Source organism: Arachis duranensis, chromosome 10, assembly GCF_000817695.3.
Source record: "Arachis duranensis cultivar V14167 chromosome 10, aradu.V14167.gnm2.J7QH, whole genome shotgun sequence".
NCBI classification, from domain to species: domain Eukaryota; kingdom Viridiplantae; phylum Streptophyta; class Magnoliopsida; order Fabales; family Fabaceae; genus Arachis; species Arachis duranensis.
This window is the reverse complement of record NC_029781.3, coordinates 18,423,960-18,443,212: the sequence shown is the minus strand read 5'-3', so window position 1 is coordinate 18,443,212 and position 19,253 is coordinate 18,423,960. Positions and strand designations below refer to the sequence as shown.

The 19,253-nt window shown below is 32.3% G+C and overlaps 1 protein-coding gene across 1 annotated transcript; it reads right to left on the bottom strand.

Annotated features, from left to right (window-relative positions):
- Window positions 1–3,984: 3,984 nt before the first annotated feature.
- Window positions 3,985–5,001, bottom strand: LOC107469393 (LOB domain-containing protein 12-like). Its single transcript, XM_016088777.3, has 2 exons — window positions 4,762–5,001; window positions 3,985–4,411 (listed from the first exon to the last, which is right to left on the bottom strand). Exons 1-2 carry the CDS (start codon window positions 4,918–4,920, stop codon window positions 4,031–4,033), a joined length of 540 nt encoding a protein of 179 aa, XP_015944263.1. The 5' UTR covers window positions 4,921–5,001; the 3' UTR covers window positions 3,985–4,030.
- Between the last annotated feature and the right edge of the window lie 14,252 nt (window positions 5,002–19,253).

Sequence of the window (19,253 nt, the reverse complement as noted above, 5' to 3'; positions counted from 1 at the left end):
AGTAGATTTGACAATTAATGAGATAATAAAAAGTAAAATAATTGTTTAAAAAAATATATAAAAAATAATATTTAGTCATGTTAAAATTAAAAAAAAAAGTCGTTATAAATGAGTTTTTCGTTATTTTAAATATTATATTGTATGTATGAAATTATATTTTATTATTTTAAATATTATAATAAGTGATTGTATATATATTTTTAATTCTTATTAATATGTATAGATAGTTCTCATTTAAAATTTTAAATATGTCTTAACCAATTTAGATTGGTCAAGTGATAGCTTAGTTGTCTGCTTAAGTAAGTATTGGGAGTTCAAATTTCATCTCGTATGTGTAGCACGCAACTCATTGCTAGTCAATTACAAACTGTTAAATGGAACCCAAAATCATGATGAATTAGTCCTTAATTTGTTCGGCATCGTGGAAGGCCCAAAAAAAATCTATACCTAAATTTTATTATATTTTTGTCCCCACTACTAAATTTTTCTAGGTCCGTCACTGCCTTCTTGCAGTGCTGAGCTCAGTTTCCATGGTGTTCGATTTCCAAAATTAAAGAACATCTGAACCTTAGGTGTCACACAAACATACTCTATAGATTAGAACAATAGCTTTATACTGACCTTTTATAGTCCAAGAAGGAAATAAAGAAGACGCCAGAGGGTAAAACGTCGCCGGCTGGAGGAGGGGCGTTTCCGACTAGCAGGTTTAGGGCTGCGCAAACGACGCAACCTGCGCGACAGTGATGCAAGGGTGTTTGTGGTGTGCACGGCAACGTCTCCCGAAGCTATGGGTGACGGGGGCTACTGCAGGTGGCGGCGCAGCACGGTGAGAGAGGATGAGACTGGGGGAGAAGCAATTCCATTCACACGAGGAAGAGGAAGGTAGTTATGCTGCGCGACGATGTTGCTTGGTCCTTCGCGGTGCGCAGGCGGCGTCTCCCGAGGCTATGCGCGATGGCGGCTGTTGCGGGTTGCAGGGCGGCACTGTTGAGAGAAGATGAGAATGTCCAAGAAGTAAATAAATAATAATTAATTAATTAGAATTCTTATTTGGGTCGAATTTAAAATTGAAAATAAATAATAATTAATTAATTTAATTATTATTTAATTTTAATTACAAAAATATCCTCATTGTACATATTACACACCATTTACATTGACTCTTCATACTTTTCCTAAAAATATTATCTTTTCTAAAAATCAACCATTCAATTAGTAATTATATATTTATATACATAATATTTTATATATTTTTTGTTAAATAATTATTAAAATAATCAAATATATTATAATAAAATACTTATATTTACAATAGACAAATAAACAAATTTATCTACAGTAATATAATAATATTATAAAAACCTAAATACATATATTTCTATATTAATTACTGATTAACGAATAATTTTTAATATACACGATAGTTATATACATATGATATATGTTATTCTGGTTATCATTATGATAGCTATAATAACTATACAACTTCTAACAATTTTAAAAAATTATTACCAAAATTAAAATTAATTTTTTTAATATTTAAAAATACTTATTAATTTTAAAATATGGATTTGTGTGATTTTTTCCCAACTAGAAAATTTGTTAAAATATCTCTTCTCTGTTCCAAAACAAATAAATAAAAATGGATTTAGTTAGTTGAGTCCAAAAACTGTATATTGGTAGTCTTAAAATGGATTTAGTTGAATACATCATACAAAATTGGTTAAATAGATATGTTGTTTCAATGGAGCAATCCTGATTATTTGAAATCATAGCAAGCAATTTATGATAAATGGCGCTGCTTTTTAAGATCATGACAACCTTGGTAGAGGTCCACCAAGAATAAAACGCTTGTATTTATTATATATCATTGTTTTTGTCCGTATTAACATTACAAAAATATAAATTTTTTAAAATTATGTTGTTTTTGTTTTAACATTATAAATTATAGTATAAAATATTTATGAAATAAAACTATTTTTACAGAAAAAATTATAGGAAACAAAAGTTTATGTTAACTAAAAAAACAAAATTTCTGTTTGTTATAGAATTAAACTACTTTTATAAAAAATTATACAAGACAATAATTTTTGTCAACTAAAAATACTAGAGTTTTTATAGATTAAAAAATATTAAATAATAAATTTTTTAGCTATTATTTTTATGTGAAATAATTTAATTTTTTACTAATAATTAAGTTTAATTATCATTATCTTAAATTTAAAAAAATTTAATGTGTATATTTTATATTTAATTAGATGTTAAGTCTATTACATAAATAAAAATAATTAATTTTTATACATATTATTTAAAAATAATATTTTTTTATTTATATATAAAAATATAATTAGATATTAGTATAAAAAAATTATATTAATAGTTATAAAATTAATTAAAAATAATTTTTTTTGAAACAATTGAATCTTGATTCTAATTATTAATCACAATATTAGTATTTTCTTTAAATTATATGTAATAAATATTTGAAGAAAAATAAACAAAAATATAAATTAGAAAGATATGCGATAAAAATTTAAAATTAAATAAAAAATAGGCATATAATAATAATAATATATTTTTATGTGAATAATATTATGTGATTATTTTTTAGTTATATTTTATTATAAATTTAATATATTTTTTATAATTTTATGAATTTATTTAAAGTATATTATTTTATTAATTTTATTTTTGCAAAACAAAAAGACAGAAAGAGATAGAGAACGAAAGAGAAAAGAAAAAGATAAAGAAGAAGAATGAGAGAGAGTTTTTTATTTTAGAGAAAAATATTTTATTTTAATTGTAACGAAAGAATATTTCGTGATACATTTTGGTTTGTCAAACTAGTAATATAAAATATAAATTATAAGTTATATATATAGAGTGGGTAGGGTAGAAAGAAATAGAGAAAGTGAGAGAAGTAGATAAGAGAATGGAGAAATGGAGTTTATTAATTTTGGAAAAAAAATATTTCATCTCAATTTTAATAAAAGTGTCATGTGATAAGGAACCGATGTAATTGTAATGGTGTGGGGGCAAGTGCCCCATTGAATTTTAGAAAATTCTCGGATATATAAGAGATAAAGGAGGTTGAAAGAATAAAAAAAATTAATTTTAAAAAATTAATTTTAATTATAATAAAAAATAACATATAATATATTTTAATTATAAAATTAATAATATATATCAGATAAGGGCTTAGTTACTATACATTTGTGAAGTTCGTTCAAGATTACAAGGTAATTTAGTTTTGTATTTAATAATAACTATCAGAATGTTTGCCGTTTAAAATAATTAAAAAGAAAACACCGACGACCCTCGTTTGGATGCATTAATGTTAAAGCATCTTAATTATTGTTTAGTGGGTTAATTAGTTCTACAGAATACCCCAAATTATTTCATCACATGCTAGAGTTGACTCTGGAATTTGCATCCACTGTCCACACTTTTTATATTAACAAGTGTACAGAACTTACATTAGAAATTCTTAAATAACATTATCGTAACAAAGAAGAAATTAAAGTTCATGTTATTATCTATACTATATATCTACATCAACACATACAAACACGCATATGTATGTATATTATATACATAAACTTTTGGAGCATTACTGTTCTAACTTTCACTGCTTTTTGTTATATTTTATTATAATATATATAAGGTTAATTACACTTGATTTATTTGAAAGTAAGCATATTACACACTATAGTAATTTATTTAACCATAAGAGTATATGAATTATCCCTTAATAAGAATTAAGTCATCTAGGAGTCTAATATTATACCTATTTTTATAAAATATGACATTGACTTTTATTTGAAAAAATTAGTATAGACATGACAAATAAAAAAAAATGTTGTGTAAAATAATAGTAGTACTAATGATATTTTTGGATCAAAACCGGATACACTATAACTCTGTTAATTTTTTTTTAGTCCACATTCAAGAATTTCTGTATGACAAGTTATAATAGATGAAAAGGACCAAAAAGCAATTAGCAATTAAGTTAGGAAATTTCATTACTGAATTAAGAAACCATGTCATGTCCAAAGAAAGTCTCTCTAGAGAGAGAATCATGGATTACATTGCTAGAAGAAGCTGCTGCAAAGTTAAGGTACTGATGATGGTGATGGTGATGGTGAGTGAGTTCATTATTATTATTGTTCTGTTCTTGAAACTCCATTATTTGTTGTGGATTGGGTATTGCTGCGGCTACAGAGGGTTCATGCTGCATCTGGATGCAGAGTATCTCTGCCTGCGCAACAGCAAGCTGCATTTGAAGCTCTGAGACTTGGTTCTGAAGGTATGATATGGCTCCCACGCATCCATACACCGGGTCACGAACCCTTGCGTTCGCTTCGTATACCAAGCTACTCACTGCATCTGCTCTTTGATGAATCGGAAGCTCCTAAAAATGACCAAACATTATAGTTATTTACTCTGTCATGTTATGAAATTATATTTTCGAAAGATTAAATTTATAAGAAGTTAAGAACAGATACATAAATACTTATATTTAATCTTTTTAAATTATGTCATTAAACTAGGTCTTCTAAAAATTTAAATTAATAAAAAAATTACAAAAATAGTTTTATCTCTAACAAACTTCATTCATATATATTTATATACTAAAATCAGCTTATTATATAGTGACATATAAACACATGATATTTTTCACACTTTTAATATATATTTTATGTTTTAATATGATTCATCTGTTTGTGTACTGGTAATATAAGTGTAGATAGAGATCATTACCTGTAACATTTTGCTAACGTTGCTAGCACCAAAGACCTTGTGAACAATGGCGAACTTTTGAGGGTCATCGGAAGGGAAATAAGGTGCGAAGATGCAATCCTTGGCACACCTCCGTCTAAGAAGCTTGCATGAAGCACATGGCGAGTTTCCACTTCCCATTTCTATTTTCTTATGATCAGAAAATACTAACTAAAAAAAAGACAAAAAGGTAGTGATGATTAGAAGGGACTAGTTACTAAAAGCAACATACGGAGCATGATTGACAAAATGAGAGTTAGGTGTGTGTATTTATAATGGGGCGGTTTAGCCGCTACCCCAGTAATATCCATGTCAACAAGGCTCATTTGGGTACTCAAGATTTAGTTTATTTTCTTATTAATCAATTTTTCTATTTGTTAAATTAATCGCGTGTCTTAATTATTTAGTTTATCTTTTTTTTTTTTGTACTTGCGGATATTTCACTCACATAAGATAATAATTAAGGCGCATAGGGGTACCAATGGGAGGGGCACTTGTGCAATTTGGGGGCACGTTTTCAGTGTTGATTGGTTGTTTTACTTGTTAATCTTTCTTATAAATTCCGCATCACATATACTATCAAAACTAGGTAATTAATCCATTATTATTATTATTATTATTGCACAAATTCAAGAGGGTTAAGAAAGGGTTGAAGTGAAGTGTCTACATTGTTCTCGGACTCTTGAAAAATAATAGAAACCTATTCTGCTGATAGGGGCTTAGCCTTGAATTTTCATTAGTCATTACCGTGTGAGTCCAGCTATCACTAGTATCATAAAATCAGATAATTGATTTATAAACTTTTTCAAAAATAAAATAAAAACACGTCAGATTTTTTATTTTTAACGGTGAAAAATATTGTCAAATATTTAAAAATATATTTATATGTGTAGAAATGCATTATGATACTCTGTAGGTTTTGTTTATAGAAATAGGATTATTTATATATTTTTTTATTTCACTTTAAATTTTTAAAATAAATAATTTTATGATATTTTTATATATTGGTAGTATAAGTTTTTTATTAGTTATATATATAATCAAATTTTATAAATAATATATTCAAATTAAATTTACATTTATAATCAAAATATAAATAAAAATATAGCAAGAGATATTATGTGTTATAAAATGTTTGATATAGGAATAAGTACTGTTTAGTCTCTAAAGTTTAGAGTCAAAATCAAAATTATCCCTGACCTAGTTTTTTATTTAAAATCATCCCCAACATTTTATTTAATATTAAAATCGTTCTTTCTAATTTTTTTGGACAAAAATGCCCTTTCGTTTGTTACTGGTAGTTATGATAATAAAAAAAATTATGAATAAATAATGAACTAACAAAAGGTAAAGTTATGTGGCCTTTCACCGTCGTAGACTCCACCATCGTGAATCCCTTAGGGAGAGAATTCCATGACTTCCTAAATCTCAACCTCTTTTTGAAGTAAATATTCTTCGCTACTTTGCTCCCATGGTGAGAGGCCTGTTTTGCGAATTTCAGGGACAAAGGAGAACCCTGGTCATAGATTCTGGAGCTGTGTCTATTTTAAGGATTTGTTTTCTTTTTAATTGAGCTATTTGTGTGGTGGATTGAAGAGTGATAATGGTGGGTTTGTGTAGGTTCAACAAGGATGCAATTTCTTTCGTTGGGCAGACCCAAAGACAGAAGTAGAACACTCAAAAATTGCAAGAACGAGGAGAAAGATTTTGTCTCTAAAATTAAGAACGAAAGTTGCAGAATGAAAGCTGAAGGTAGTTGTTGTGTTAGGTGTTTATTGGGTGGGTTAGTTTTGTTTATTTGCTATTGCAGAATTTCTCTAAAGTAAGGCAACCATGTGTAATTCCATTGAATATTGTCTAAATAGTGTGTTGGAGTCTGGATAAAGTATGCTGTTTTGGTTTAGAGTTTATTGCTGGTTTTGTTATTTTCAGTGTGTGCTTAGAATTAGATGGATAAATGAGGTTAGGATTTATTATTTATATAGGTCCCTTATTTCAGTTAGGTTAAATTCTATTTCAGATATGTATAAATCATAATTAAGTAACAATGGTTGGTTTTTGAAATGAGATCAGAATTTTAGTTTGGCAATTAGATGGTTCCATTAATTTATTTTATATAATTTTGTTATTATAAGTCTGCTATTGGTATTGATAAATGAATAATTCCATAAACAAACTAAGTAATATTAACATAGTAGATATTGAATAACATAGATAATAAACATAGTTTTTCACAACCAACTAAATTTTAATAGGATAAATGGTCCAAGCTAATAATGCAGAACAACATTGAGTAACTCATAACCAAAATATCACCAACATGCAATTAGTCCAGAATAAAATCAAGCTAACAACACTTGCATGACATTACTAAAATTTAATATTAACTTATCCTAAAATAAGACCATATGCATTTTATCTAAATATCAAAATATGTTTTATTTGTCCAAATTTTTTAACGTAATTCCCATTTTTTGGAGGTAATTTTGTCATCAACCTTAATTTTTGTGGAGAAATATGAAGTGCTCTAGAATTTCTCATAGAGAATTGTTTAATTGGTTGGCTTGATGTTTGTCTCACTACATTTTATGTTGGTCTGGTGGCTGTGTTGATGATGTGGTAAGGATTGGGTGAAATATTGAAAGGGATGTGGTGTTTGACTATAATGATGAAGGAGCTGAATTTTTGGGCTAAGAGAATGAAGAAGGTGCTGAACTTCTTGGGCTGTGATATTTACTTCTTGGGTTGTTGTGCTTTTTGGACTGTGGTACTTTTTGGGCCGAAGAGTTGGGCTTAATTGTTCTCTTGGGCCTGCCTCTAGGCTTTTTGGATTGTGATGTAGAGTTGGAATGGGCTGAAGAGTTATAGACTGTGTTGCTGAAGAAATTTTTTTCTTGACACCTATTTTAGTAGTGGACTGTGAAGATGCAGTCTTTCTTCTTTCCTTGGCAGTTTGAGGATGCAAGTTGGTGCTTGTTGTCTTATTCTTTTCTTGTTAAACTTCTTTGATGGATAGGCCTAATAGATATATGCAAATTAAATAGAGGACACTATTAGACTTAGGTCAAACATCAGACAAGCTATGAAAAATTAAAAAATTAGCATACCTCTTCAATAGGTTAGGGCATCTCCCTTTCTTATGTCTAACTGAACCATATATTGAGCATCTTTGGATTTGTCCCCTCTTTGACAAGTGAGTGTGGCTACTCCGTTCTTTCTCTCCAGCAGTTGTTCTTCTCTTTTTTATAGGTTGGTGACAGGCCTTCTATAAAGTGGTAGTATAACATCACCATAATCTGTCCTCACCCAAAGATCATGTCTATTCAATGGTGTATGACTGACTTGTATCACTTCAAGTATGCTTCTTTCTTATAGAAGTCGTCCACAAAAGCTTCCAAGTTAAGTCCCTTGAACGTGATGCAACTAACAACATGCGTATAAGGTATGCCACTCATCTGCCATCTTCTACATGAATACTCATGAGTACTTATGTCAACAACAAACTTTTTTAAACGATTAACAACCTCGTATTTTAGAGTTGCAAACCAATATGGTCGCCACTCCCCAGATGACCTAAACCTTCTCTCTGATCTTAGTCTAATCCTAAGGTGTCTTCAAAAATTATTCCTCCATACCAATGAATGGCTTGCAATGCTGAAAGTTATGCTTGTATGCTTTTAAACACACATAGATCCTCTGAAAGATGTAATAATAGGTCATAGATAATGTTTGCACTTCATTGGCAAAATAAGAGGACCTTTGCACTTGTATATAGATAGAAGAGCCTGAATTTTTTCTCAACAGCTCATGTCCACAGTCATATATCCTCTTATATTGCTCTCTGAATATTACCTGAATTTCATCTAATGCAATTTGCTTTGTCCTAGAAGTCATTGATTTAGTCACAGTTAAGTTTCACTTTTTATGTGCCTTGGAAACCAACTCCTTTATCTTTACTTTGAGATTTGATTCAACTTTCTTCTTAAATGCCTTGCTAAGTCATTTGGAGTGTAGAATTTTCACTCTGTGTGCTTGTATGCACGTGTGCTTCAAATTCATCCTTCTAAACTACCAAGTATTCTCTTCTCCCATTTTGGCATCGTATAGCCAAAAAAGACATTCATCAGAACAAACTGTCAGTATCTTCTTAGGATCACGCATTTTGAATGTAATAGCTCTTGCAGTCTGCATAGCATATGCAATGACAGTGTTCTTGAATTCCTCCTGAGATGCATACAGTGTTCCAATTTCTCATTTGTATTACTTCATGTCTTTTTGTGCCCTGTGAACTGGATACCTCACTCTCTCATGGTCTGAGTCTGACCTCTCATTTCTACCATTCTTATCAGCCCCAACTCCAACCTCGTAGTCCAATTTTAATTCATCACTATCAACTCCTTTATCATCTTCAAAATCCTCAGTTCCCACACCTTTCTTCTTTGCTACCCTACATTTATCAATCGTGACATTCACATCCTCGAACCCACTAATATTAGGATCAAGCTCATCTTCATTGTTGGTGACGTGTAAATCATCTGTACTATCATCTTCCTATTCAGATGGTTTATACTCTGAATAGAGACTATCACTATCACATCCACCCATATTAGCAAACTTAGCTTCATGATGCTCATCCTTGTCACTGTCACTAGACTCTACCCTAGTAACATCAGCACCTGGTTCAGGTTAGTTTTGTCCTGCCTCATTAGGTTTATCGACTATATCAGTCATATTGTTACCTTCTTAATGCAGTTGCTAACCATACTCAGCCTGTTCTCCAGCATACACCACCATCTCTTGTCTCTCACCTTTATTATCAATCCCTTGATTTCTCCCAACATCAATGTAGCCAGCATCAGGGAACACATCCTCCTCCTCAATCTTGTGCACAACAAACAACTCTACATGTTCTCTTAATTCAACTATTTTACACATGGCAATCAAATCTGCATCACCTTGAAATAACTTTAGATTATTCTCCATGTCTTTATCTATAGGATCCTTGAACCACAATGCTAAGATATTTTCCTCACGGAGATATTAATCACTAGTGTCACTACAAACACATTTGGTCTCCATTCAATCATGAATAAAAGGAAATTAACTATTAGGAGGAGAGATACCATAGTCAATGGAAGGAGAGAAATCATATCTACGCCAACTCTGCGAATATGCCTCATCACTAATTGTTCAAGACCCTTCCTTCGAACAAATCAAACTCGCTTGTTCTCTTCTCTACAAGAACAGCCTTCGTCGTTTCCGACTCTGGATTAGGGTATGAAGCACTCATATTGATTCTGAAATATTGTGGTTAATGTTTGAGGGTTTAGAGACAAATGAACATATAAAGTATTTTGTGCAAAATCGAAAAGGAATAAGAATATAATATGTTCGTCATTTAAAAAATTATTTTATTAAAAAAGACAATTTTAATACCAAATAAAAAAATAATTAGAGGCTTGCAATTGATGGTTATTATTATTATTATTATTATTATTATTATTATTATTATAGAGTCCACCATGAACTCCACCATGTAATTATATTATGCATGTTCTTTTGAAAATTTAAATGCACCGCTGTCTTACTAGCTAAGCTAGTATATGTGATATATTATATACTAAGAATTTTAAAAACAGGAATCCTCGTTTACTTATATCATCTTATGTCACAAAATGTTCCTACTATATATAGTTATTAAATTCTTGCGTAAATTACTTACTAAACTAATTAATCAGTATGCCAACTAGCCATTTTAATAGTTGTGTCACGCTATTTCTCAAATTGGAAATGTTACATTTAGAAAATTAAATTAGCTATCTAGCTAGCTAGTTATAGGATTGTTTTTATATAAATTAAATAAATATATTATTTACGGAATAAATAATTTATAGTATTTTTATAAAATTACGTCGTATTATTACTTATTTCTTATTTCATTTACAATGTAAATAAAATAATTTTGTACGTATTTTGTTTTTATTGTAAATGAAATAAGATTGACATGCTGAGGCGTGTTTATTTCGTTTATAGTATAAACGAAATACGTGCAAAATTATTTTGTTTATAGTGTCAACTAAATACGTTACGACAAATTATCAGCAACTATAAAAAGATGTGCAACTCTTTGTATTCTTCACAACAAGTTCACTACTTCTTCTAAACCTTTTCTTTCGCAAATTAACCGTAATGTCTAGTAGTAGTGGATATTTGGTTATATGTGTATATCCCAATTGTCTTATGAGAAATGGTGATAATGAAATCGTTTTTGAGTGTGAGAATTTCATATTGTTGTATATACGGCGAGTTGTCTCGTTGTTAGAGCTGAAGAGTCTGATATTGAAAAACATCACTGGTAGTGGATGAAAAGAAGTCGGACGAGTAGGAAAAAATGGCGTCTGGTAGTGAAAGTCTATGGATAACTCTCCTGAATAGAAGTAGACGACCCAACTGGTAAATAATAAAAAATCAATATCAAGAGTCGGTCGACCTATAAAGCTATAAAAACTTCAAATTAGATAATTCTAATAATTTATTTTTTAAAATAAATTAATTTAACTATTATTTTATCTAACTTTAAAAAATTTCATCCAACCAACAGACGTTTATATAACAACTCAAACTGAATTATAAAATTAAATTAACAAATGACTAAACATACATGTAATCTACACTTTCAAATCATTTAAATAAAACCAATTACTTATTAAATGCATAACTAAAATAAATAAAAACGTGTTTATAAATAAATTTAAATAAAAATATTTAAATAAAAAATTTGTACCTAAATCAGCAAATGTCTATATAATTAAATTTAATATAAAATATCTAAATAAAAATTTCGTAATTAAATTGACAAACATCTATGTAATTTAAATTAAATAAACATAATTACTTAAACAAATAATAACAATATCCATTTTCTATCTAATTTATAAGGTACATTACGTAAAAATATTTATTAAAATAACAAAAAATGATTATAACATTCAACTTAGTATAAAATTTCAGAAATTTTTGTTTTGAATAAATACAAACTTCTATATATTTATATGTAATTATATCTCTTAATTACCCTTTTTTATAACTAAGGTCGTTAAAAACAAACTCAAATAAAGTTTTAACTACCAAATCCATATCAAAGTTTCCCAAACATTTTTTCGGGTCATTCAAATTACTTAGAACAATATATTACTAGACCTAATATTTACTGCACATTACTTCTATTAAGGTACTTATACTATGACAACATATTAACCCTAAATCCTAAACCCTAAATCCCTAACCCAGTCTCTAATAATTTTTTTTAGGACTGATTAGCCTTTGTGGCAAAAAAAAACAACATTGGTTTTTTTTTTTTGCACAGGGGTTAATCCGTCCCATAAAAGTAAAGCTCAGGAGCCGGATTGGTATTTTTTTTATCAAGGACCTCGTTGTCTTTTGAGGTAATTGTCAGGAGCTATTTTGGGTTTGTCTCTATTTCATGTTTAACATAAACACTAAACAAAAAACACGATCAATCTCAAAGTCTTCTGTCTTGACAACGTGCCACGTGGCGTTCAGCCTATTAATGTCTGTATTGGGCTGATCGACGCGTGCCATAATCTTTAAGTGACTCTTAGATTTGATCAGAGAAGGATAAAATGGGAGAAAAGTGAAGAAAATGAAAGATTTTTAGCTTTTGGTGGCGCTGTGAACGAAACTCTTATATATAGGCGTTTCTGCTCTTATTTTGTTTACAGTGTAAACGAAATAATTTGTATTTCGTTTACACTGTAAACAAAATAAATTCGCTACACAACGTGTGCAAACGTTATACAGCCGCCACATTTTTAACTTTATTTCGTTTACAGTGTAAACGAAATATGTTTAAAATTATTTTGTTTACACTATAAACGAAATAAGTAATAAGATGTAATTTCGTAAAGTTGCAAATTATTTATTTCTATAAATAATATGTTTATTTAATTTATTTAAAAAATCCCTAATTATATGTTTATAAAAATAAAAATATTTGATAACTAAAAAATATTAATAAAAAAGTGTTAAAATTTATTATTTTTAATTTTATTTATATATTAAATAACAAATAAATATTACATAAAATAAATTTAAACTATTTATACTGATTATTTTTTGTTTTCTTAATATTTTCGTTATAGAAAAGGGAGTGATTAATCGTCATGTATCACATTATATACTCGCATCAATTCAATGTAGCAAATATAGCAAATGTTCAAATTACGTTAGGGGCAGCAAGAACTAGATAATGAGAACAAACTAGAAGTTGTGACTATATATTATATTATCATGGCTTAATTTAATTTGGGTCCATATACAAATTAAAGGGGGATGAATGGAAATAAACACGGTTATCTCTTTTAGCTTCGGCGCCGCCAAAGGGTTGTATGGGTTGTGTGGATTTGACTCTTTCATAAATGAGTGTTAATTTTTATAGCTATCTAGCTTAATTATATATTAATTAGCTTGTTTAATTAGTTTCTCTTATTAGTATAGAGAGAACCCAAGACAGGACTTAATTAAAGTGGTTGTAATTTGTAAACACCAAACACCAGGTCATAAGAAATGAAACTCGACGTGGATGTTTGTTAGGCATACAAACATTCACGTGAATGCACACATTATCACTAATTTAATTTTAGATTGCCTATATATAGTTTGACGCAACGCATTTATTACGCTCAATAATCAAAGTGACATCTATGTCATTTTCATAATTTACTATTGCATACTCAAATTAAATCATCCAACATTGTCATTTGACATGACTTTATGCTCTATGCATGTAATAATATATCATCATAGATACATAGAGACTTTCTATACTTTGGGTTACTATTTCTATATTGATAAAATTATAAAAGAAAAAAATGAAAAATATTGTATTTTATATCTTTTGATTAATTGTTGATTGAATGAATTATAAAGGTGAGAGATAAGGAGATACAATGGTAGTCACACCTGTATTAGGACCACTATTTCTCAAGATCATTTAAAGTTGGATTCCAACACAGTTGTATAAGCAATAAAGCCATTGGTAGAAGTTGACCCGTTTATAAAGGTGAAATCAGTAATTGCGGAAGTACAGGCAAAGTTTAACTACACCATAAGTTATCGCAAAGCATGGTTGGCAAAACAGAAGGTAGTGGAGTCAATTTTCGGAGGGTGAGAAGCTTCGTATGAAGCCTTGCCGATATGATTTGAGGCCATGTGTCACAAAGAGCCATCCGCAGTCGTTCATTTTGAAACAATGCCTGCGTATCAGGGAGATGACTTGGTTCCTAATATTCATGTACTACACCGAGTCTTCTAGAGTTATTACCCTTGTATTAGAGCATTCAGACATTGCAAGCCAATAGTGCAAGTAGATGGAACTCATTTGTATGGAAAATACAAGGGTTGTTTGTTGGTTGCCGTCTCACAGGATGGCAACAACAACATCGTGCCTATTGCATTTGCGATAGTTGAGGGAGAGACATCTGAGTCTTGGCACTTTTTCCTTAGTAACTTGCGACAGCATGTTGTGACACGTGATGGTGTGGGCCTTATCTCCGATCGGCACGATTCCATTAGGTCAGCTATTGATCGTAGTAACGGAGCTTGGTCTCTTCCCAGAGCATTCCACATGTTCTGTATCAAACATATAGAGTCCAACTTTTTGAGGAAATTCAAGGCTCCGTATCTGCAGAAGCTTATCGTTAACATAGGTATGATAGTTACAATTACATTTGCTCTTGAACTCAGTTATTATGATGAACGTTTTTTATGGTGGGTCTTTTTTTAATTAACAGGATACTCGCGAATAGTTCGAGAGTACGAGACGCGTTATCAGCGTTTACGCGAGTGGGGTGAGGCTTATACGAACTGGTTGGATCGATGATAAACCACTATTTTATGGTTTATAATGTGTTTAATTGTGTGGTTTTATCATGATCTTTACCCACTTATTCATATAATTAGCATGCATTTATATTTCCTTCCTAAAATTATTACATGACTGAAAACTTACTTCCTAAAGACTTTTAATTAGGTATTTTAATTCTCCTTTATTCCATTCGATGCTGTGATCTGTATGTTAAGTGTTTCAGGCTTTATAGAGCATGAATGAGTTGGAGATTGGAAAGGAAGCATGGAAAAATGGAAGGAACACAAAGAATTGAGGAGATAACCAGCGAGAAGTCACGCGGTCGCGTGGCTGACACGACCGCGCGAGTTGGAAGAAATAACAGTGACACGCTCGCGTGCCTGACGCAACCGCGCGGATTGGAAGCTGCATGAACGACACGAATGCGTGGACGACGCGCACGCGTGGTACGAGAAACGCCGAGTGACACGAACACGTGGATGACGCGGCCGCGTGACGTGCGCAATCTGCAGAATTTCAAAAGTCATTGCAGAGTTTCTGGGCCGGATTTCAACCCAGTTTTTGGCCGAAAAACAAATATTAGAGCCAGAAAACATGCAGAAACATACATACATTCATTCCGCATAATTTTTAATTTCAAGATCTGAAATTGCTCCTCCCTTAGGTTTTACTCACTTGAACGTTCATAGTTAGGATTTTGAATGTTTTGGCTTTAGCTTTTGAGAAGAGTCTACCTTCGGTACTAGTCATTATATTCTGTTATTTACTTTTCATTTATTCTTCCATATTCTTAATTCCCCTAGAGTTGACATTGGATTATTTTCATGAGTTATTAATATAGACTATTTTTATTTTCAATTAATCCTTTTCATTATTATTCATCATGTCTTCTTTTATTTTCCCCATTAATTCTGTGAAGTTTATAATTATGATGAGTGAGTAGTTCCATAACTTGATTGGGAGATGATTGAAAGGAACCCTTGAGTTGAATCATTCAAGAGAGAAATTATAATTGGAATTATTGTTGGATCAACCTCTAATCATTGACACTAGTCCTCCCCAAGGGAGAGGATTAGGACTTGTGACTAGAAACAGCTTTCCAACTTGCTTGACTTCCCTTTACCTAGTAAGGGATAACTAAGCAGAGCAACTTCCAATTATTAGTTAATCTTGAGAGTACTTCAACAAGAATAGGGCTTCCAACTAATCTACTCCCAGTCAAGACTTTTATTTAAGATTAATTAAATTCTCTAATTTAATTTCCTGTTATCAACTCAACCATTTTTGAAAACACTTGATTGATAAAATAGCACATTTCTCTGCAACTCGTTGGAAGACGACCTAGGATTCATACTCCCAGTATTTTAATTTCAATATTGTGACAACCCTTTTAAATTGATAAGCGCATTTTCGGCTGGTTAAGGACTGTACTTGCAAGGTATTTTTATTAATAAATTCTTAACTCGCCAATTTCCGCCACGTCAATTTTTGGCGCCGTTGCCGGGGAGTTGCAACAGTGTGTTAATTTATTGATTGGCATTTATTTATTTGTAATTTTTCTTTTTATTTTGTCACTATGAGCTGTACGTTTCTTTCGTTAAATGACACGTTCACTTCCTAATCCAAGCTTGCCAGTATTTGACCCTGAGATTGAAGGAACTCTTTCACGTATAAGGCAAGCTCGGTGTCGGCGAATCCTCTCTGAGGACGAACTTGAAACGTCATCTAAGGAAGAAACAAGTTCTCTCTCTACTGATCCAGTTGATTTACGTGCAGGTGACATGGCAGCACCTAGGAGAGTCACTATCCAAGAGGAAGGAGCCCCTGATTTTACACTACAACCATTCCAGGCACACCACCCAGCAGTGGCTATGGATTTCGAAATAAAGTCTTCACTACTCAACTTGATGCCCAAGTTTCATGGCTTACCTGTTCAAGAGCCTATTAAGCACCTTAGGGATTTTCAGACTGCCTGTTCTACTGTTAAGCGTGATGGCACTGATGAAATCTCCATTCTGTTAAAAGCCTTCCCATTCTCTCTTGAGGGAAAGGCAAGAGAGTGGTATTACACTCAACCCAAAATGACTGTTTCCAACTGGGATACGCTTAGAAGAGAATTTTTGGAGAAATTCTTTCCAGCTGAAGTTGCCGATAAACTGAGGAAAGACATGTCCATGATCGTTGAGGATGAATCTGAAACTCTCTATGAATACTTGGAACGCTTCAATAATCTTCTAGAGGCATGTTCACACCATATGATTGACAAGATAGTGTTACTCAGCTACTTTACACAGGGCATGAAATCTCAAGACAGGACCACATTGGAAGGTGCTAGAATGGGTCTATGAAAAAGTACAAGACTACGGAAGAAGCATGGCAATTGATCAGCAACTTAGCCGAATCTACTAGGAATCACAGGCAGAAACAAAGTCGGTCAAGAGCTGTTGCAGAGGTATCCACTAGCAAAGAGACTGCTGCTATAGCTCAGAGCTTATGTGAAATGACTAACTTGCTGAAGCAGATGCAGCTAAGTCAACAACAGCCTCACCAAGTTCAGCCTTCTCCACCACAGCACAGCCAGCAGTTGGTTCCACAAAGAGTATATGGAATCTGTACAGATTACAGTCATTACACTGATGAGTGTCCACAACTCCAACCGGAAGACCACACTGTAGTAGCCACTCATAACTTCTATGACCGCCCCAATCAATGTTACAATCAAGGTGGCAGCTATAACCATGGATGGCAGGATAACTCTAACCAAGGTTGGAGAGATAATTCTAACCAAGATTGGAGGGACAATCATAATAGAGGAGGCAAAGATAACAATGGAAATCAGAGGTGGAATAACAATAACAACTTCAGGCAGCAGAATCAGAATTAGGCCTATAGAGTACCTCATCTAAGGTAGCCTCAAGCATCTCAGTAGACCTCTCAGATCACTTATCTCTCTTCATCTCCTAATGATGAGTTACTACAATCTATTGATCGGAGAAAACAGGCCATAGAAAACAACTTTACTGCTACTCTGAATGGTCTGACTTCTACTTTGCAAGCCCTTGTCTCACAGATTGGATCAATGAACAACTCCAACAACCAGTCCTCAAGCTCTAGTGGACTCCCCTCTCAACCATTACCCAATCCAAAGGGAGGCATTAATGCCATCACCCTAAGGTCTGGAACCACATTGCAAGAGAGGAATCAGGAAGAGCCAAACCCACCTGAACACGCCTCAGCTGAAGAGGTAGTGGAATTAGAAGATGTTGAGGAAGAAAAGGATATACAGGACATGGCTGAGGAAGAAGACGCTAAATCACAGGAAGAAGCACCAAAGGGCGTAGACACTGTAGAAACCGCCATTCCTATTTCATTTTCACAACTTGCAAGGAAGCCCAGGAAGCAGTTGGAACCTGATCCCAAAAAGGTAGAAATATTCAAAAAGGTTGAGATAATTGTTCCCCTTTTGATGTTATTCAACAGGTACCTAAATACGCAAAGTTTCTAAAAGATTTATGCATACATAAAGACAAAATTAATGAATTAGAAACTATTCCTTTAGGTAGTTCTATATCTGCTTTAATGGGACATATACCTGAAAAATGTAGTGACCTAGGTCCATGCATGGTTAACTGTGCCATTAGAGGTGTGATATTTTCTGACTGCATGTGTGATTTAGGAGCATGTGTTAGTATAATGCATTTATCTGTATATGATGTTTTGAGGCTCCCTCCCTTAAAAAGGTTGGCAGCTCATTTTGTGTTAGCAGATAAAAGTATTATTACAGTGGCTGGAGTTGCTGAAGATGTATTAGTGGGTATTAAAGGTCTCACTTTCCCCATTGATTTTTACATCCTGGAGATGCTCCAAAATAACTCAGAGAAACCATCATCAATCCTACTCGGAAGACCTTTCTTGAAGACCTCAAAGTTCAAATTAGATGCTTTTGCAGGAACATACTCTTTTGAAATAGACGGCCGAGTAGTAAGCTTCAATCTGAATGGAGTTATGAAGTATCCTCCAGAAGATTAATCTATCTTCCAGTGTGACATCATAGATGAGACCATAGCTGAAGTTCACCAGGAGGAGTTTGAAAAGAAGTACATAGGACAAGGTCTGAGTGTGGGGAATTCTGAGGACAATGAAAGTACTCTACCACTGCCACCAGCTCTAGACAATCCAGAGCCTAACCATAAACAGAAGTTAGAATTGAAACCCCTCCCTCCACACCTCAAATATGCTTACCTCGGGGACAATCAGAAGTTTTCAGTTATCATTGCACGGGACCTCACTTCTCAACAGGAAGAACAGTTACTTAGTGTGCTAAGGAGGCACAAGAAAGCAATTGGGTGGAGTTTGGCAGACATAGTAGGCATCGATCCTCAAGTTTGTGAGCACAGAATGCTTTTAGAAGAAGGAGCAAGACCTGTGCGTCAACCCCAAAGAAAACTGAACCCAACTATCTTAGAGGTTGTCAAGAAGGAAGTGACCAGACTACTAGAGGCATATATTATCTACCCCATTTCAGACAGTGAATGGGTAAGCCCAGTACAAGTGGTGCCCAAGAAGTCTGGAGTCACTACAGTGAAGA

Coding starts and splice junctions, on each gene's coding strand:
- LOC107469393 (XM_016088777.3), bottom strand. CDS start 4,920: ATGGGAAGTGGAAACTCGCCATGTGCTTCATGCAAGCTTCTTAGACGG. Junction 4,412..4,761: donor ACGTTAGCAAAATGTTACAG/GTAATGATCTCT, acceptor GGTCATTTTTAG/GAGCTTCCGATTCATCAAAG.